This window comes from Hypanus sabinus, chromosome 9 (genome assembly GCF_030144855.1).
Source record: "Hypanus sabinus isolate sHypSab1 chromosome 9, sHypSab1.hap1, whole genome shotgun sequence".
Taxonomy (NCBI): Eukaryota; Metazoa; Chordata; class Chondrichthyes; order Myliobatiformes; family Dasyatidae; genus Hypanus; species Hypanus sabinus.
The window spans coordinates 40,327,466-40,349,105 of record NC_082714.1 but is presented as its reverse complement, the minus strand read 5'-3'; the positions used below and the strand labels follow the sequence as shown (position 1 = coordinate 40,349,105).

General features: G+C 41.9%; 1 protein-coding gene across 9 annotated transcripts in view; it reads left to right on the top strand.

Annotated features, from left to right (window-relative positions):
- tnrc18 (trinucleotide repeat containing 18) overlaps positions 1-20,516 on the top strand; it is a 157,586-nt gene extending 137,070 nt beyond the window's left edge. For 8 of the 9 annotated variants that reach the window (XM_059979526.1, XM_059979525.1, XM_059979533.1 and 5 more), the window contains 5 exons: positions 2,034-2,150; positions 4,203-4,388; positions 5,310-6,526; positions 14,469-14,705; positions 16,739-20,516. In XM_059979526.1, coding sequence (XP_059835509.1) covers positions 2,034-2,150; positions 4,203-4,388; positions 5,310-6,526; positions 14,469-14,705; positions 16,739-16,945 — 1,964 coding nt within the window. In that variant the 3' untranslated portion in view covers positions 16,946-20,516. The remainder of the gene's footprint in view (positions 1-2,033; positions 2,151-4,202; positions 4,389-5,309; positions 6,527-14,468; positions 14,706-16,738) is intronic. The other variant, XM_059979529.1, reaches the window with a different exon arrangement.
- Positions 20,517-21,640: the final 1,124 nt, after the last annotated feature.

Here is a 21,640-nt window from a genome sequence, read left to right as displayed (position 1 = left end):
ACAGTAGAGTGTTTAAGCATCAGCTTTAGCTGTAATTATTTCCATAAAGAACAGAATTTAAATCAGGATATGACTTTAAGGAGAATTATCCCTGCGGCTGTTTTAATAAGCAAGAGGAAAAGGATGAAATCCTTGGCGTCTCTTATTCAAATTCAAGAAACCGTCAGTTCCAGAGATCAGTCAGCCACAATGAATCTCCAGGGTTAGAATGAGAAGATGCAGCATAAACACTGACTGGAAATGACCGGTGACCTGTTATCGGTTTCCATTTTCCATTTGCATTATTTACGATTTTCTTAACAAGTGGGGGGGTTCAAGTACTGCGGCATGCAATGTGGCTTTTGCTCAGTCTAGTCTTCATTTCTTGTGCCAGAGACAGCTTTCTTCAGCACCAACATCCCAACAATATTGGATCCAAAACAGCTAGAACGTACTTACAGCCCTTCATGGGAGCAACATTTGACCCCATACTGTGATCAGTGACAAAAATATTAGGTTTTAAGTTTTGAAGGTGCTTAAAGCATTCCAGAACTTAAAGATGGTCTTCTGATTTGGAATTCTTAAGTACTTGTGAGAGCACATATTAATGTGCTGTTTGACCAGATGATCCTTACAACCTCTCCTCATTCTATGTGTAAGATCAACTGAAGATGTCTTGAACAGTCAGGATTAAGAACAAACCCTGCTTTTTGCTTAGTCCCAGCATATAAACAGCCATTATGTCCATTCCACACCTCCGAGAAACAATTACCTCAACACAGAGCAGGAACAGGGTATGTAGCATTGGTAGCTGAGTAGCAATCCATGTTTCAGAGCGATTCCATAAAGTTGCCGAAGGGAAAAGCTTTCACATTAAATGCAATAGCAGTTTTCAGTTTCATTACAGTGAAATCTCACATTGGGATTGATATTTTGATCTCTGAGCAATGGTAGAAAATTAGAACAAGTCCTTGCATTAAAAATGACGAAAAAGGACTTCTCCGAAATGTTGCATCTGCACTTTGTTCAGGTCATTGATTGCCTGCTTCCTTGATTTAACTGAGGGAATATTTTAGAGTTAACAGAAATTCCATTAGGCTTTGTCACCTGATCTTGGTTCCATGTGGTTTATATTTTGAACTGGTTTTAGGGATTCATTAAAGTCCAGAATTGGATGATAAAGCAATAATCACCAGAAGTTCAACCTAAGTGCAGATGGCCTATTCAAATTTCCACCACCCATGAGCAACACAGGATTCAGAATGTTTCTTTTCATCTTTTCTTTTCCATTCAGTATGTTTTCTTTTCTATAATTGCTGTTTACATTTTTTTTGCTCCTGACTTCAGTAAAATTAACTTTGAGGTGTTCTAAGATAGGGGCCTGAACTGGGGGAATGTCCAATCAAGGGTATATAGAGAACCAGCAGAGGGATGGAATGATTTAGACAGTTTTTTTTTCAAAGAGGCCCAGTGGTCTTCTTTTTATATCATGAATTTTATCTTAGTAAAGAAAAAAAGCCATTGAGCTGCAAATTAATCTGCACTGCTCCCACTTACCTCCGAAACGTCGTCACTACCTCCTCCCATAGTTGCTGCCCGGCCTGCTGAGTTCTGCCAGCATTTTGTGTTTTTATTTATTTCCAGCATCTGCAGATTCACTCGTGTTGTCTTTTACCATAGTGATGTGAGAACTTTTGCAACCTGCTGAAAATTTAGGTGTGACTTTAGATTAACAGTTTAATCAATAAATAGCCCCACTGATTATACAGCCCTCCTTTAGTACAGTTCACATCAGCATGGAAGTGCCTCCATTGCTTGAGTACCTCACTTTTGGACTTTTTCCGACAAATGATCTCAGTCTCAGATCTTACCTGTGTATTATACCATCTTCAAATAAGTTAAAGCACTTCCTCAAGAGTGTTTTCTACCAATACATGTTCCTTAGCAAACACTGCTGTATCCAACTGACCACATGCTCCCTTCTAGCTACAACCCCAGTCTCCATTCCTTCTCTTAATTTGCTCCTAACCCTTCTGCTTTTCTGCTTTCCATAGGCAGTCCAGACCCAGATGAAGACGAGGATCTGATTACAGTGGAGTTTGATGATGGGGACACTGGTCGGATCCCCATTTCTCACATCCGCCTCCTCCCTCCAGATTATAAGATTCAATGTACGTAAATCCGATGGCCTCTGTTCAGGCTGCGCCCATTCACATTTGAGGACCCATATGGACGGATAGTGATAGATGTTGGCTGTATGTGAAAAGGTAGCTTCAGAATTGTAAGAGAAAAAGAGCAGAGTTACTTTAAAAGCAGGCACAGCAGACATGTTTGCCACCCAGTGTTACTGGCTGCAGTCCCCACAGAGTCACACAAAGCTCAGAGGCAGAAGGCTGAACTCACACTGGTTGTGCACCTTCGAGTTGAGAGTGAGAGTTCCAGAGAGTTCTCAGGAACTCAGGTGAAACATTTGGAGGCCCTGCTCCTAAAATGCCCTAAAAGGCTACATCTGAAAGCAAAGAAGGGACTGGAGTTTGTCGTTTGCCAATGTCTAGAAATTATTTGAACAATTGTGTAAATGTCTCTGGCTTTCAAAGCCATTTTTAAAAGTCATTAAAATTGAGATAAATATTAAAAATGCTTAAAATTGTTTATTAATGAAATAACTTTTTTAATGCAACACACACAAAATGCTGGAGGAAATGAATGCAGTCGATGTTTTGGGCTGCCACCCTTTGACAGGACTGGAGAAAAAAAAAGATGAGTATATTTAAAAGGAGAGAAACACCAGATGACAGGTGAAACCGGGAGGGAGAGGGATGAAATAAAGAGCTGGGAAGTTGATTGGTGAAAGAGACAGAAGGCCATGGAAGAAAGATTAGGGGGAGGAGCACCAGAGGGAAGTGATGGGTGGGCAAGGAGATAAGGTGAGAGAGGGAAAAGGGATGGCAAATAGTGAAGGCGAGGTGGGGAGGATAGGGGGGCATTACTAGAAGTTCGAAAAATCAATTTTAATGTCATCAGGTTGGAGGCTCCCCAAATGGAATATAAGGTGTTATTCCTCCAGCCTAAGTGTGGCATCATAACAACAATGATGAGGAGGCCATGGATGGACATTTCAGAATGGGAAGTGGAATTAAGATATGTGGCCACCAGGAGATCCCGCTTTTTCTGGTGGATGGACTGTAGATGCTGGGTGAAGCAGCCACCCAATGTACATCAGGTCTCGCCAATATACAGGAGGCCACACCGGGAGCTCCGAATATGGAATATGACCCCAACATACTCACAGGTGTAGTGTTGCCTCACCTGGAAGGACTGTTTAGGGCCCTGAATGGTAGTGAGGGAGGAGGTGTAGGGGCAGGGGTAGCACTTGCTCCTCACCTGGAGCCTCACTTCATCCCTACAGGTTTCACCTATCACCCGGTGTTCTGGTGTTTCTCTCTCCCCCCTCTCCCCCCCCCCCCCCCCAACCTTTTAAATCTACTCCTCAGCCTTTTTCTCCAGTCCTGCTAAAGGGTTTCGGTCCAAAATGTCGACTGTACTCTTTTCCTAGATGCTGCCTGGCCTGCTGAGCTCCTCCAGCATTTTGTGTGTGTTGCTATGATTTCCAGCATCAGCAGATTTTCTCTTGATTATTTTATTTTAATCTCCGTTGTCCCTTTACTTAATCTGCTTGCCTTGAATTTCCATTGAATTCATTTGGGTGTCTGATTCACCACCAGCTTTAACCAGAGAAGCAGTTCCCAAGCACAGTGTTAGAGGACCCTTTCAATCCAGGCTTCTGCTTTTGTCCGAAGGTAGAGTGTAGAGATCAAACTGAGACTGACTAAAATTCAAACTGCCTTTGTTGCTGACTTTAGCCAGCAAGATTCGCCCCCAAATAAAGGTTTTCAGTATATTTATTTCGGTCTAGCTGAGCTAGTTCCAATCTATCTCGGAATCCCATTTATGTTTTGGGGTTACTAAAAGAAGCCTCATGTAAGATTTCAGCACACAAGACTGCAACCATTCTGTATATGGCCTGGTCTTCATAATGGACCAGAAAGTTTGCAGCTTTCTCCAGTGAATTCAGGTAACTAATTCCCTTGAGAGGTGAACTAGTGACCTCCTTCAGGTGCAAAACATCCTCCCTCACCCTAGATTTTTTTTTATTTTCCTTCTTTCGTTGCGTCTTTTACTGTCATGAGTAGCACAAATGTTAAAAGTGCGATGTTTGTCAGTGTCTGATTCAGAGACTGGCTTCCTCTTAACAGGTGCCGAGCCATCTCCTGCCTTGCTGGTGCCCAACACCAAACGGCAGAGCAGGAAGTCCAGCAAGGATTCCACAGAGAGCAAGGAGGCTGGCAACGCCGCTGCATCCAAAAACAAAGGGCGTGGGCGGAAAACCTCCACCAAAGGCAAAACCGGTAAGAGGATTATTAATTAGGCTTCCCTCGATGTACAACTTGGCTGAGATCTTGTACGCATGCCTGTGGAAAGGAAGCGTTTCCTGTCATGGAGTGTTGTGAACCTGGATGGTTGTCACAGCGGGAGAAAAATCTGCGATTGATAAAACCTGGCGACGGGACAAAGACACGAGGAATGGTACAGATATACCCAAGGTCCAGCTAACAGGAGCAGCAGGGATCAAATAGCTTCTATCCATATGTGCCTCACTTAGCTTATTTAGTATTTATTGAAGTGTCCAAGAAGCTACATGTTGTTCCCAGTTCTGTTAGGAAATTATCTCAATCTATGGGCACTGTAATAACATAGAAAACATTGCAGTCAATTCACTCATAGCAGTGACACGCTGGAGTTATTATCGTTTTAGAACATAGAACAGAGAACAATACAGCACAGGAATGGGCCATTCGGCCCACAATGTTGTGCCAAATCAGCTAGCAAATCAAAAACACCCAAACACTAATCCCTCCTACCTACACCATGTCTATACGCCCCCCCCCCCCCCATCCTCCGTGTATCCATGTGCTTATCCAAACGTCTCTAATGTATGATGTCTAATTTATGGTTAATGAAATTTAAAAGACTACTAGACAGGTATATGGAGGAATTTAAGGTGGGGGGGGGATATATGGGAGGCAGGGTTTAAGGGTCAGCACAACATTGTGGGCCGAAAGGCCTGTACTGTGCTGTAATATTCTATGTTCTGTGATGCTGATGAGGTCATTATTGGCGCCAGAAGAACTTATTGACCACTGTGTGTCAACTACAGCGTTTTTTAAGTCCATCTGAAAGGTCTGGCACGGTGGGGGAAGTGGGGGGAATAAAGGTAAAAAACCATTAAGTAACGAGAGATTTTTCCCCCCTTTCTTCTATTCCCTCAGGAGCAGACTCGGTTTCAGACCAGGCTGAGATGACTGGTCTGACAGAAGGTCAGGGCGGCACAGAGAGCCAAAGTAAGCAGGTTGGCAAACCATCGAGGAAGTGCCTCCAGAAGAGGAGTGCCAGTGGAGTGTCACGCAAAAGCATGAGGGAGAAGAAGAAGAAAGTGAGCAAAGGGAAGGCCAATCCAAAGCAAGGCACACAACAGCCTTCCGCTTTACCCTCTCCGGTTTTCGGGAATGCTCTTGGCACAGAAACGTACGGCGACCCGCCCGCTTCGTCAGACTCATTCATCACTTCCGAGACTGCTGGAGTGAAAGTGAAGACAAAGAAGGGGAAGAAGGCAGACGAGGAAACTCAGGAGTCTGGGACTGTTGGGAAGGGACTGAGGAAGCAGTTGGAGGCCGAGATTCTCATTAAGCTTGACCACGAAGGGGTGATGTCACCGAAGACAAAGAAGACCAAAGCAATGATGATGGAAGACCAACACTTAACAGGTAAGGTGGACAGCAAAGCTTTGCTGAACTTACCTTATCCAGCAGCAACGGTGAGCAGTGATGCTAAGCAGAAACCCTCAAAAACTAAAGCTGCAAAGAAGGAGGCAAGCATTGCAGCTGCTTACTCTGGTGGGACGTACGGCAGCAGTTCTGATGTTATAACCAAGATGAAGAGCAAAGAGAAGGAAGACGGTGAAAGCAGTGCGAGCAGCAGCAGCAGCAGCAGCAGCCTAGAATCTGATGGTGAGGACGATCAACAGAACAATACAGGAGAGGCTCAGGGAAACAGCAGCACAACAAGCTCCAGAGCATCATCGCCTGTGTCTTCGTCGTCTCAGTCCTCATCTTCCAGTTCTTCCTCCTCTTCCTCTTCCTCCTCCAGCTCCTCCTCCTCCTCCTCAACCACCGACGAAGACTCCTCCTGCAGCTCAGACGAGGAGTCCAGCTATCAGTCCACCCTGGCACCCAGCGTCCCCTCCGGTCAGCAGGCCAGTCCAGTGCCAGAGCCACAGGCCCAGTGCACTCCCCAGCAGCCGGCCCAGAAGCAGAAGAAGCAACAGAGCAACAGCAAGAGCAAGGCCAAGAAGCGAGATGGCATCCACCTGCCCACAACGAAGGAGCTCGCCAAGCGCCAGCGGTTGCCGTCAGTGGAAAACCGGCCCAAGATCGCTGCCTTCCTGCCAGCCAGACAGCTCTGGAAGTGGTTTGGGAAGCCTACTCAAGTAAGTGCTTTTCATATTACACAAATTTAGTATCAAAGGTACAATTTAATGTCAGAGAAATGTATACAATATACATCCTGAAATGCTTTTCTCTTTGCAATCATCCACAAAAACAGAGGAGTGCCCCCGAAGAATGAATGACAGTTAAGTGATAGAACCCCAAAGTCCCCCCCAGCTCCCCTCCCTCCCACGCGTAGGTGGCAGCGCGCAACAACCCCCCTCCCCCCAAAAACCCCCTTCCCACCGGCAAAAAAAAAGCATCGGCACCACCACCGAGCATTCTAGCGTGAGCAAGGCAACGGGAAAGACACAGACTTGCAGTTACCCCAAAGACTTGGTGTTTCACCCGGCATTCGACATACCACAGGTTCTCTCTCTCCCTCATAAGGGAAAAAGAGGTGTCTCCATTTTCCCAGCAAGAGGGTTGACATAACAAGCCACTCGCTGGTTTACGATGTTAAAAGTCCATTACGTTGCCCTTCTCGAGCTCTGTGCCTGAAGATCCCAAAGATCCTGGGTCTCTAGGGACACAGCAGATATCCTGACTCCCCCGACGACACGCGGGTCTCCTGTCTTGACACTGACCCTTGATCGCCAGAGTTCCGAGATCCTAGGCTTCTGAATTCGAGCTGAATTCTTAAGTCACACCTTTGGTGTGCCGAACAATGATCAGCTTTGGAACCCCGAGAGTGGGTCCCTTTCATGCAAAGAACCATAGTCAGTGTATAACTCCAGGTCAGGGTCTGCCAAAGAACCCTAAATGGGAAAAATAGAGATATTAAAGATTGAAATAGAGCTGGTTCCAAAACTGCAAGCAAAGCAGTCGCCATTAGGTGCCATTAATCCTCCTAAGCTCCACCCTAATATCATAACTAATTTAATTCCTGGACCACCAGTTAAAACAAGGTAGAGATTATAAAAACTGGAAAGTTTTCATGAGGTTCAGACTTTAATAAGGCATTTATATTTCTTTGGCATATTTGGGGCATTGGAGATTGCATAGTTATGGAGGTGAGGGAGGGGCTGAGCTGTTGGAATATCTGGGTGTGTACAAGGTAGAGAGTGATGGACCTGCCAAGAAAATGGAATACATTCACAGCGTTGGACATCATGGACTTGAGGAGTATGAAATTGTGAGGGCGTGGATGGGTTGAGAACACTGAGGTGCAATGTGCTTTCTTCCCGATGACAGAATATTGGGCTGGAAGCTGTGCTGTGCAGCCAGATCACTGAGCACTGTTGTGTATTTAATGCATCAGAATCACGCTTCCTTACTTTCATTTCAGATCCTTTCTGTGCACCATGCATTTATACACAGAAGCTGCTACAAATACACAGCAACGTCAAGCAATCTGCTCGCCCACTTTGCTCATTTTGGTGTGATTAATGCAAAATAAAACACTGTGCATGAGATTTGTGAGGATTATTGGCTTTGCAATGAGGAACCATAGTTAGAAGGTTAAAGTGCGACCCTTACTTAGGGGGAGACCCAACTTCATGTAGGCTATGAAAGTCATATAAACTGTAAGGTTACAAATCTGAACTAAAAATAATTAATTTGTACAGACACTCAACAGATTTGGAAGTGTCCATAGGCAGTTAAGCAATGGTTACCCTTCAAGTTGGAGACCCTCCATCAGAACTGGGAATGAGATAAATTATTGATTTTAAGTTGCAAATTAAAACCATCTCCTGCTATGCAACTTAAAGTCTTTTTATCTCTTCCCTGGTTCTGATGAAGCGTCTACAATCTGAAACGTTAACTCTTGCTTCTTTTTCCACAGATGTTGCCTGACCTGAGTGCCCCTGGCAGAAAATGTCTTTATGTCACATAGACAGCTGCTGGAGAGCCCAGGGTTTCCATCTTCTTCCTGGTAGATTCTTGTCTAAGTGCTCTTCCTTATCAATTGCTGGCAATGTCTTTTGGACCATGACGGCGTCCTGTCCTTGTCTATCAGGATTCTTTTCTCTATTTCCATGCATGGCCAGTGCACACAAGACGTAAGCGGAGAATGCTCCCAAGTGTGTGTCTGATCAGAGCACCAGAAGCAGGAGCTGCCAGAAACATCAAGCTGAAGTATAGATCATATAGTCCAGATCAGCCTGCTGCCTGCAGCAGCACAGGCGACAATGCATCCAAGATGCACTGTCCCAATAATAAGCCCAGTCCAGAACAGCTATAGGGTATAGATTCAGACTGATTCAAATTTGTAACATGTTTCCAATCTGCAAACTGAGTTTATCTCAGAAAACATAATTGATCAAGATGCAATTTAAGTCTCCAATCAAACGCAAGGCAAAAGAATGAGGTCAGATGAAGGAGGATGTATTTTCTTTGTGTAATCACTTGTTAGGATCTGCTAGAGAGGCTGATAGACACTTAACAGGAAATTGAATAAATAATTGAAGGGGAAAGTCTGCAGGGTTTAATGAAAAGAACAGAGCAATTGGATAGACTGTGAGCAGAATTGCCTTGTGGCCCAAAGTGTAAAAGATTTTCTTATATCTGTAATGTGAAATGTAAAAGCTTTACCAAACTGTTACCCGACTCGAAACCAGTCGCTCTGCTTCAATCAGGTCGCTCAGAAAAGTATACGCAAACACATGCACTCTTAATGGGCCTAATGATTATTGTCTCTGCTGATCCTCACCACATTTTTACACCGCCAGATCAAGATAAATATTGCCAGACTTACTGTAAAACTATTCTAGATTTTGCCACCCTGGGTGAACACGTAATGAACCAAGTTCAAACTAAGTGTGTAAGTCCAAGTTTCAGTCTTTGGAGAATTAGGAATTCTGTTAATTGATTGACTTACATTAAATTACAGTCTCTAACTTATGACTGGTAATTGATTATACAGAGCCAGCATAGAGTTATAGATCTTGCCTGACGCATCTGATCAGAGTGTTAGAAGCAGTGGATAGGGCAATATTTCCAGATGCTTCTTCCTTGGGCTTCCAGAGACACAAGACCCTCATGAGATCCTGTTAGCTAATGTTGAAGTTGACAGAATTGAAGCCAGTTTAAAGCCTGATTGGGTGAATGGCAGAAAATAGGACTTAAGGGGAAATGGCCAAGTTGGCAAGTGGTGAGTGCAGCTAAGAATCTGTGTTGGGTGTGAAGCTATTCACCATTTTTATAAACAACCAGATGATTGGATAGAAAGACACATAGAATCACTTCACTATAACACAAAGACAGGTGCCTTTGTAAACTGTGCAGGTGGAAGCATTAGCGTACCCTGCACATACATGAAGTGCATAAGCAAAACCATGGTAGATATACTGTGATGTGGTTATATATGAAAAAGCTTTATTTGGACTTAAAATGCATAAAACAAAATTCTGTCCAGATGAAGAGAAGTTCAATGAAAGTGAAGATTCAGTCTATGTACTTTAAGAATATGCTATGGATAGGACAAAAAGTGACTAATGATATACTCACCGTTATTATCCAGACAGCAAGCGGTTTACTGAGATTAAGTCCGGACACCATATATTTACAAAGTATATATTGGCCAATGTGAGTGTGTCTCACTGTCATTCTTCAATAACCATGAAATTACTTGGACTTGCTGGGATTCACAAATACATTCTTAATTTGCTTAAAATTTGGTAAATTTTAGGTGATTCGACTGACGTTTACAAAATACTTACTAAGGGTGAACCGAGAGGAAATTATTGCTGCTTGTTCAGGCTCTTGGAACAGACAGCCTTCATTCTTGAATTTTTTGTTAAGTTTCAGAAACACTTCTGTATACAGATGGTGCTAGCACTTAGGAACTCTCCTCATCCAAGCATTTAATCCTGGATAAATTGTCATTGTAAATCTAACACAGATAGATTCTTATTGACCAAAAAGATATTAATAGATATGGAGAACAAAATGTGGAATTTACTCACACCCAGGGGTTAATTAACCTCCTTTTCCTATGTTTGGTCTGGCCTGAACTGGCTGTCCTCACCAGGCCTGTTTGGGTTATTCAGTACAAATAATTGTTGAAGCTCCTCCTCTGTGCAGCTCTTCACTGACTTCTTTTGGGTCTAAAACTCATTAAAATTGAATCAAGTCACAACAAGCAAACATACTTTCATTGTGACCACAATTTTTTTCAATTATTTCTCTTCCTACCAATACTGTCTTTAGTGGTTAACACATGCTTCCTGCCAGCCTCAGTCACACCCTACAATCAGTTCTGAGTTGTGAGTTGAACACAAATGCAGCGGCACTCCATTGTAGTGCTGAGGGAATGCTGCACTGTCAGCCTTTGGGACCCAGCCTGGCCTTACAGATGTCCAGTATGTTGTGTGAACCCTTGAAAGCTCCTTAAGGATACTTTAACCATCTTCTTCCACTAACTCTGAATATAGATCAGTTTGTAGAAATGGGGTAGACTGATTATTATTAGTCTTTTCATGGGACGTGGGCAACACCCTCTGTTTCAACATTTCCCTAGATGCCTTTCAAAGGTACTGATATGGTACCTTATTGAAAGTGGTTTGATAAAGCTTGTTAGAGGCTTGTGGAGCACCTCAGACAGTAGTTAATAGCTAGCCGTGTTGCTATGGAGACCAGTCTGTTATATTAGGTGGGTTTTTATGATAATCCGGTGGCTTCGTGGCCACAGTTATTGATCCTAGACCAGAACAGGCAGAGGCTGTTGTCCATTTTCATGAGAAAATTGCTTTTAAATCATGCAGTTCACCCACCATTTGTGGGTGATAATTTACTCAACAGAATTGGTTTGGGCATTTAAGGACTTGCAGGACAAGGGGTACAGTCTGTTTGACTGATCCCTCACACCAGTTACCAGAGGAACTGAGCCACCCTGGTACCAGGATCAAGTGTCTTCAAACGTTACGTTTCCAGTGCCTGCACCAGCTTGGGGCTGTCATGTCGTGTGTGTGCACTGAGTGTGGAGACTTCATCACTACACAACCCTAGCCTGTCTGCTCGTGCTGAAGGAAGAGCAGAGCATGAGGGACACAAAGCATTGTGAGAGGAGCAGCAGGAAGTGACAGAATGAGCAAGGTTACCTGGGAGCTAGCTCAGCCAATACCTCACCTCACAGCAGAGTGGAGGAAGGGGCCCAGATAGGTCGATACTTTTCATAAACCACTGTCTCAAATCCAGAAAAAGTGACCTGCTCCATGTCCAATCTTTAATTCTAATAAAACAGCTGAGAGATTCCGTGTGATACATACTGATCCCTTGTATTCACTTTTACCTAACTTGATCATAACTCAGTGAATGAATCCTTGATCCGTGTAGTAAAATACCTTTGCATATCTGCTTTCAATAGCTTAGAGCTCAATTTAAAAAAAAATTCTCACAGCCAGAGGAAGCAGTTGGAATGTCCTCTTGCCGTATTTTCTGGAGTGAGTGAGGGAGCTGTCATCCTCTGTAGTAGCCATAGCATGTATTTCTGCCATCTGGAGTGTGCCTTTAAGGACTGATGGCCTCTGATTGCTGTACAGAGAAATGACAGAAGCTGGAGTCCAGTCAGGAGTCTTGTTTCAGTGCACGTTCTTTGGTGTAAACCACCCTCACATCCTTATGCTTTCTTTGATGCGTCTTTAAGCTATTTCAGGACATATGAGGAGGCCTGATTGTGTTTTAGCCCCACATGCAGGAGCAACGTAACACACAAAATAAAGGGTGAAATTTCAGTCTCTTTAGTTCAAAATGAATTTCGATCCTTAATCTACTTTTGATATGATGAATCGACTCTTCTCAGGCTTCCAGCCGGGTATAGGTATTGATTTTAACCGATATATTGATGACAAACTCTGCCATTCCTCATCAGGAATTATGCATAGGCACGTCTAGTCTGGTGGAGCAGTGTATATCGGCCAGAAATGGCGGAAACTCACATAAAGGGGCACAGGAGATGTATCCTTTTGAGTTACTTGGCAGAGCTGGCTGTAACAGAACATTGCATTTGCAATGGCTATGGGATCGACAATGGCACAAAATTACTGTGCCATGCCAATGGCTTTTGCGACCGCCTAGTGAAGGAAGCCATTGAAATAAAACTGGAGAAAGATAATTTTAAAAAAAGAGGAAGATCTCGCTCTAAGTAAGAACTAGAATTCGACTGAAAACAAGATGGGACAGCAGAAATCGGATTGGATGAGGACTAACCAATCAGGAGGGATGGATGATGGGGGTGTATATGCCACCGGACTAGACATGTTCAGGCATCATCCCTGATGAAGATGACAGAGTTTGTCATCAAAACATTAGTTGAAATTGATACCTGTACCCGGCTGGAAGCCTGAGAAGAGCTTTTCAATTACAACCTTTGCTTTTAGATCATTAGTCCATGTCTTTGGATCACAGTTCTGTACTGTACTTAGCCTATCATTCCCTTAACCATTCAGGCAAAGTGCTCAGAACTTTAGCTCACAAATGAGAAGCCATACTAAACAGTTATGGGAAATTTTAAAAAAATATCCTTAACACTCAAATGAATCCCAGTAAAAGGAGCCAAGTAATCCAAGCTCGGAAGCCTGATGTACAAACGATGTTCTCGTTCGGAACTAGCCTTACCCTGTGACAGGGCAATATCAATTTCTGACCCAGAACAGTTCCATCTTCTCTTTTCTTAACGTCAGCCTCCGTATCAACAGTGGCTACTTACTAACTAATGGCAGGGTTTGAGGAAAATTAATGTAAATGCAGGAGGAAAAATATCTTAAAATTTACTTAAGTGACAAATTGACTTTTTTTAAAACTCACTTTTTTGTATCTAATCTGATCATACAAGTTCTTTCAAATGCATTTTTTGGGTATCTAGACATGCGCAGCCAGGCTAACTACCTTTGCCATGTTGGTGGTAAGCCATTTTCTTGAATCGTTGATGTTCAGATGAAGGAGCAGCCACAGCACTGGTGGGAGTGCATTTTGGGATTGAGACCCAGTGACAATAAAGGACTGGCAAGTCAGGATGATGTAGGATTTGGAGGAGAACCTGCAGGTTCCATGTTTCCATGCTCCTGTCATCTTTGTCCCTTTTGCTGTTGAAAGCTGGGGGTTTGGAAGATGCTGTTAGAGTAGACTGGTTGAGTAGTTGCCGTCAGATCTGCAGATTATACATAGCACGGCCACTGTGCGCTGTTGGTGGACAGAATGGTGGTTGGTAGAGCGCCAGCCAAGTGAGCAGCTTTGTTTTGGGTAATACTGAGCTTCTTATAATTGCTGGAGCTGCCCTCATCCAGACAAGTGAGGAGCATTTCATCCTGTCATGGTTTGTGCCTTGTCGATGATGGAAGTGCCTCGGGAGACCAGAAGTCAGTAGTGCTCTGTGGGATACACCCAGTCTCCAGTGTGCTCTTGTAGGCTTTGTAGTTATTTAGCTGGCCATGTTGACCTACTTCAGCAGGCAACAGAATTGAGTGATAGCTGCTGAAAAGTCATCTCCATGCTGTGTGACCCTTTGGGAAGTTGCAGATGCAATTACAACACTTTAAAAACGTTTGAACAGGTTCTTAGACAGTAAAGATGTAGAGGGATACAGATCTAATGCATCCAAATTGGATTGGTTTAAATAGACATCGGAGGTGGGTGAGATGGACCAAGGAGATCTGTTTGAGTCCAATGATTTTATGAAATTGTTCTATGGAAAATGTTCTGCATTTAGTAATGGGAATTCCCTCACCAGTACAAATTACAATACCACCTTACAACGAAAATCAGAATCTGAGAAGGAAGGTTATTGAACGGCCTTGCAATGTTTGCATTTGTATTTCCAATTCTTAAATGAAAGGTCTGAAAAATATCAATCCTGTAGTATCCTGATACCTTAAAGTACAGATAAAATGAGTTTATTTAAGCTAGCTTTAAATTTTATATTAGTGAACCATCAGCTTGCGATTGAATCAGATGTGACACTGCCAGATATTTGCAGGGAATGACTAACATCTCATCTTTCTGCAGAGGAGAGGAATGAAGGGAAAAGCCAAGAAGCTCTTCTACAAGGCTATTGTCAGGGGCAAAGAAATAATTCGTCTTGGAGACTGCGCTGTCTTTCTCTCTGCTGGACGCCCCAACTTGCCTTATATCGGTAGAATTCAGAGTATGTGGGAGTCCTGGGGTAACAACATGGTGGTACGAGTGAAATGGTTCTACCACCCAGAAGAGACCAACCTTGGCAAGAAACTTAACGATGGGAAGGTGAGCTTGGAATACAAATCTTGACTTGTCTCAGAAATGGGTCTTCACCCATTCATACCGTTCAGTGAAGTCCAGGTATTCTCTGTCAGCATTGCTTTCTAGCTGACTCATTGACTCTAGAGTTTGAATTTGAGGGGTGTAGTTTTCAGGAGCCTCTTTCCATATAATTTATCCACAAGTTATGATTAAGGACTTGTAGATTTATACCTGTTTCTTCAGCCATCGCACTGCTAACTGCAACACCTTAACAGAAAACCATGCAAAAAATGTATTAAATAATTTAACATCTCAGTATAATTGGATACTTACCTATTGACTTTTCTTTTTCTCCCCCTTTCCTTCCTCCTACCTTTCCTTTGTTATTCTCCCAAAAGCCTATACTTGCCTTCAGCATGGCTCTACATAAACTACTAATTCCCCGTTTACATCTGCATCATATGAAATTGGATATTTTTAGCCATCAATGAGCTGAATGTGGGCCTTTCCTCTCCCTCTACATTCACATATGTAGTTCGAGTACATTTCAGGGCACCAGGAATTGTAGGTAAATTTCCACCTCCCCAAGTCAAGAATGCCAGTGGCATCCTTACTGCTCCAGATAAGCATGAGGCTGGTCTCATCTCGAACCGACACTAGTCCCCTTTCATCTCCCCGCATTCCCATCAACTCCCCCAGATTCTCCACTGGGCTTTACGCCAGTGAATATGGCTGAAGGATCCACCAATGTGCAATGTGCAAGGAAACTCAGTGTGGTCACAAAGAGAATGTGTAGACACAGACAGCAGCAGAGGTCAGAACTGAAACTGGGTATCTGGTGCTGTGAGATATCAGCTCTTCTAGTTATGACACTGTGCAGCCTCCAGTTTCCACTAAAGGCTGTTGTGCCAGTGAGCTTTCAGCCCCATCATCACAGGAGTTAAGGGCATCACCAGAGGATGCATATCTTTTTCTGTAGTTTGGATTTAATGTCATCACTAAATTATGATCCTTAAACCAGAAAAGCTAGCAAAATAAACATTTCATCCATTTTAAAAGTAAAACTTATGATTACAGTTCAAGGGAAAATATACAAGTTGGTAGATTGAGCACACAAATAGCAGGTGAAATTTAACACGGAAATTACAGACAGCTATGTCTCAATTGGAAGAATAAGGAGAGACAGCATAAACTATGGGCACAATTCTCAAAGGACTACAGGAACAAAACAATCGGAGGCATGTGTATATAAAACATTTTAAAATGGCAAGGCAGTCTTAAGAAAGCGGTTCAAAACACCTGCAGGATTTGGGCTTAATATGCAAAGTGTAGAGAACAAAAATAAGGAAGCCCTTGGAATCTGGTCATGGTTCAGCCATAAATGGAATATTTGTCCAATTCTGGGTAAAGCACTTTAGAAATGATATTAGAAACCTCTTGCTTTGGCAGAAGGATCAAGAGCCACAGAATCAGAGGGATTCGTGTAAAAAAAAACCAAGGTGAACATGATGAAAATGTTTGCATTGCCAGGGAAGATAGTGAAGTCAATTTCAATCTGCTGCAAAAGGAGCTGCAGGAAACTTTGAATGAATGGGAGTTGGGGAGGGAACTGGATTCCTCTTGCTGGGGCAGCTAGACTGGACAAGTGGACTGCATGACCCCCTTCCATGCTGTAATGTTTCTAAGATTTGTCTACTACAATTTTTTTGAGCGGGCTAGGTTTTACAAGCCCTTTGCAGGTTTACGCAAATCCATAGCCAAGACAAGATTTCAGATGGACTCGTTGTGTTCAGTCTATGGAACGGAATGTCACAGTCATTGTGTTCTCGTAATATAAAAGTGTTGATTATTTTTAGCAAGAGGGGTAAGAGCCATAATTCACAGCCCTGAAGATAGATCTGAGCTAGTGCAACAGATCTTAACCAGCTAAGAAAAAAATAAAGAACGTTTTGGGTTGGAGAAAGAGAAAAAGGAACTTTATAGGTACTGTGTTCTAAATGGCCTCCTTCTGTGCTTTCAGAGTCTGTAATCTTGTTCCTCCTTTTTGTCCCCTGTAGCGCGCCTTGTACCAGTCTTCACATATTGATGAAAATGATGTGCAGACGATCTCTCACAAGTGCCAGGTGGTCAACCTTGACCAGTACGAGCAGATGGTCAAGACCAAGAAATACCAAGACAGTGAAGACTTGTACCACTTGGCAGGAACCTATGAACCAACAACAGGCATGATCTTCAACACGGATGGCGTGCCCATCATTTGCTAGACTAGTAACAATGGTGAAATGCCAACTGGGGTCTAAGGCCTTTCAAAGACAAGAGTCTAAGTGCAGAGAGAACAAAGCGTTGAACTAAACCAGGAAATATTTGGCTAAAATGGCCTTCTCACTTTCCTTGGGTAGCTTTTGTTTCTCAAGAGCAGGACTTCTGCAGTTCCTATCAGTTCAGAGGAAGTTAGCTGACCTGCAAACAGAACCAGCCAGACTCCCCAAAGGCACGGGCAAAGCATGCTTTATGCACTTAATATGTATGAAGAGGATGGCATTATTTCTGTGTGAGGTCTGCATTATCTTTGGTCAGTGCTGTCTGGGTGGCATGTTAATGGCTACTCCATATTGATCAGCACCATGCCCATGTAAGAAAGGCCAATAAACTCTGTTTCAAATCAGGCCAGAGATGGACGTTGAGCATGTCGATAAAAGTGAAACAAAAGTTTTAGAAGAGATACTATATTAGTGTATTTTTCTACAGCACAGATTGCTTCCTCTCAAACCTAACTGTGTTCAGTTGGGACAAGGGAAGTACTTTAATGTACAGTTTCAAATTGTTCTACGAATGTCGTGTATCAAATATCCAGTTGAAGTCTTTTCTAAGGACTGTGAAATATGACCTATCAAAGAGATAGGAGGGGGTTAAGCTCTATTTATAGCTTGTGAGATCAATGAACTCTTCTAGATGGACTAATGTAAATTCACAGTGAACTCGAGCAGTATTTTGCCTAGATGGCGACTAAATAAGAAAACTATAGTGTTGATGGAAAGCACTTATTCACTGCCGAATGCCTTCTATGGAGAGCTGATTGCTGACAATCGAGAATGAGGAGGGAGATTTTCACATTGTTTTTATGTACATAGATACTTATATGTGTTGTACAGTCAATTACAACAAACCTTTGAATGCCACTTGCAGTTCACTCCATATTGGTATCAACTGCAGAGATTCATGTAAGGCCTCTTACGCAGCGAAAATGCGAACCACTTGCACTTGAATCCACGTCAGTGGAACGACAGTATACACTCTTTGTTGCAATGGAGCCTAAGGCATGTGTTTCCCACAATGCACCATGCTACTGAGCATGTTTAATAGACACAGCTGATATTAAAGCCCAGCACCAATTGAAAATTCATCAGATCTCTCGTGGAGATTTATCTTTGGCTCATAGCTAATTACCTTTTAAAACAGATACATCTGAAACAAAATATTATGGGAGCTTGTATCAAATAACATCAGCAAATATCAAATGCACCAAAAGTATGCCTGTTGAACAAATTACTCCATGTCGGGAGTTACATTTAAAAGTCACTCAAGTTTGACTATAAATTAATTGTGTTTTATTTTTCTGGGCTTCTAAGTGCATTAAAAATAAGTTTTAAAGAAATTTACAGTGAAGATTGTTTTAACAAATAAAACATTTTAGCTCTTTGTTTAAAACAAGTCAAGTGATTTTACCATTCCTTTTTATTTTACCAATAAGTTCTCTAAATTACTTCTTCAAAAATACATTGTTTTTTGAACCGAACGTTCAGTTGTGATGCTACCTTGAAGCAAAAATTTAGTGCGATGTTCTTTTAATGTAAAAAAACGTTCGAAGTGACAATGGCAGGCGGCAGCAAACAGGCAAAGTGTGCTTGAGCCTCTGCACTTTCCACCTGTCAAAGAAGAGCAGACGGTGTCAAAGGTGCTGGAACATGAAGGGTTTTCAATCATATTGTTTAAGGCAGACAATTTTTACTGAATGTAGTGCACACTTGTCACTATAGCGACCGGTTTGTGTAGTGAGATTGTCATCATGCTTAACCGCATTTTAATTAACCTCTGGATTCCCCAGAAGCTGCAATTACAATGTTAATTAACATTGCCGGGTTGGAATCCCGCCGTAGTTCCTTTGTGGCATAGCCCTTCTTTTTGTTTGAGCTCGTCAACGGTTTGCACCTCAAATGGGATTGTTGAAAAGAAATGCACATAGAATGTATAAAATTAACAAAGACTTCAGAAAAGTTTATTTTTAAATTGGGGGAAATAATTAATAAAAATATTGGTCAGACAGAGTCACAAAGAAACAAAAGCAGAACTGTGATTGAAATTTGACTTTGGCAGCATCATAAAGTCAAAAACACTGTCTGTGGAGCCAATGTAAAACAGATAGCAGATACAAAGTCACCCATGTTGAATTCCTGACCCAATACCTAATTAAAGACTTTATTGGTCACTGGAGGGATCGATGAGGATTGCTTCAAAGCATATGCTGGTATCTACTTCATTAGTCAGTGAATAGTCTGTTTAAATTTGAGCTCCCTGGTTCACCTTATATAAAAAAAATCACATTTTTTTTATTTTAAAAAGAAGTAGAAATACTAAGGGAAACTAAAAGTTCAGTGTTTTGTGATGTTATTGTGCATACAATGACATCATGATTTCAAAGACCATTTTGCAAAGGTCTTACAGCAAATATTGAATGTCTATATTTTTAAAATTTCATCTGGTCTTCTTTATAAGCTTTAAATCACCACACAGTTTGTTATTTTATTGACATCACTGGGCAGGTTGCCTGAGATAAGTGACCATAAATGGATTACCCTAAAGCGGGTAAAGAGCACTGTGGAACTGGAGATGGAAATGCCCACCAATGTGGTCAGAAGTGCTCAGGGGTACAGAGGGTGGGGTATTCCCACTGGATCTGCCAATGGCACATTCAACCGGAGAAATACTTGGTTGGTGGTAAGGAGACAAAATACCTTCAGCTGAATTCAGATCCGATGATGCTTACACACATTTTTGTGATGATTGAGCTATTCTAAGGTAACTTCAGTCTCAGTAATGTCTAGGGTAGTGTACTTCAAGAAAATAGTTTAAAAACGATGACACTTTAACTCCCTCCTGTTAATCAGTAAGTAATCTGTAATGAATTCCTGCTATAATATGGAGGATTGTATTCATGTTTGTAAAAAGCCACTAATTTTTTTTTAAAAGAGGATTGTTACAATGAAATCACTACCTGTTCCTAATTTTGCTTATCCTCGTCCACACATACCCCTTATTAAAGAAAACAAGCTCCTCGGTTCTAAACGTGCAATACTGTTGACTGACCGGATTCTCCAAAGTAGCTGCTAGTGGATGATAAAAGATTTTTTGTAATTTTGATTACCATGAAAATAGACAGACATAAGCAGGCAGGAGGCTGGTCCACCATGAGTCCTTGCTTTGTGGATTTCCTTCAACAGTCAGTGTGTACCTGTTATGTGTAAAACAGTTTAAGAACAGTTAAGGGGTTTAAAAAATTATTTTGGAAATTTAAAAAAAGCATCAAACCATTTTGTAAATGAGCTGTGGGGGGGTGGGGGTGGGCAGTGGTGGGCACATCATGTTTGATTCTGTTTGTATAAACATTTAATCTTGCGTTTGAAAGGGGGAAACACTTGATAGTGTATAAAACTCATGTGGAACTTTTTATTGAAACGTCAGAGTTTTACAAAGTGTTCCTTTTGAAGCATTTTAGTAACTCAGATTTTTATACTTTATTCATCAATAAACAGAATATAAAAATAAACATGTTTTGGTACGTGTACGTGTCTGTGTGAGCATGTCTGTTTGATCTTTGGAATATTGTATTCGTGAAGAAAGGCACGAGAGGAAATCACCCAATATATCTTGGGCAATTTATTTCCACTACACGTCTTGAATAGAAGGGCTTGAGGTGAGTTTTCTCTAAGCATTCTTAGATTCTATCTAGCTTAAGGCAGGTTTGTGTGTGCTTGAAAATGGAGTCTGGAGAATTTCAGGTGAATGCGTTAACCAAAGGACTTTAACCTGATGTATTTTGGATATGGGTGTTCATGTACATTTATAGTGGGTGGTTAAATCAGTCAATGGTCTTTGAACCCCACAGTGGCAAGCTTATTATTGTTAGCAGGGCAGGCAGTTAACAAGGTAAAATAGGTAGGGACAGAACGAGGACTTGAGAATCTCAATCACAGTATATCTAGACTGAGCCTTAGCAGCCTTGCTTTACTTTCTTTAAAACCACTTGCGAAAATCTATCAATGTCCTTCCCTTAACTTCCAAAAGTGAAAATATGAGATACACATGTAAATTTGGTCTCTGTGGCTAGAAAGAATCGTGTCCTTTTCTACTTTCTCGCCATTGATAGAATCTGTCTGCTCTAGGTTTTGAAGGGGAGAATCGCCACATAACCACCAACTGACCTAACCTACCCCCGCCCCCCAACTCTGTCACTCCTATTGGTCACCCACTCTTGTGATGTTTCCACTTCAATTGAAAAGCAAAGCAACAGGTTATTAAAATCCCTATTATTAGTGACATGGGAGAATTTCAAATGGATATACTAACCAAGTTTTAGTAACTTCGGTTCCCTTGAAAAAGTATTTATCCCTCCTTGGAAGTTTTCATGTTTTATTGTTTTACAACAGTGTTTTAATTTGGCTTTTTTGTCACTGATCAACAGAAAAAAACTCAATGTCAAAATGAAAACAAATCTCTTACAAAGTGATCTAAAGTAATTATAAATATAAAACACAAAATAATTGATTGCTTAAGTATTCACCCCCCCCCCTTATAGTGACAAATCAAATCATCACTGGTGTAGCCAATTGGTTTTAGAAATCACATAGTTAGTCATTTGGAGATCTGTTTTTGAAGACCTATGTGCAGTCAAGGTGTTTCAA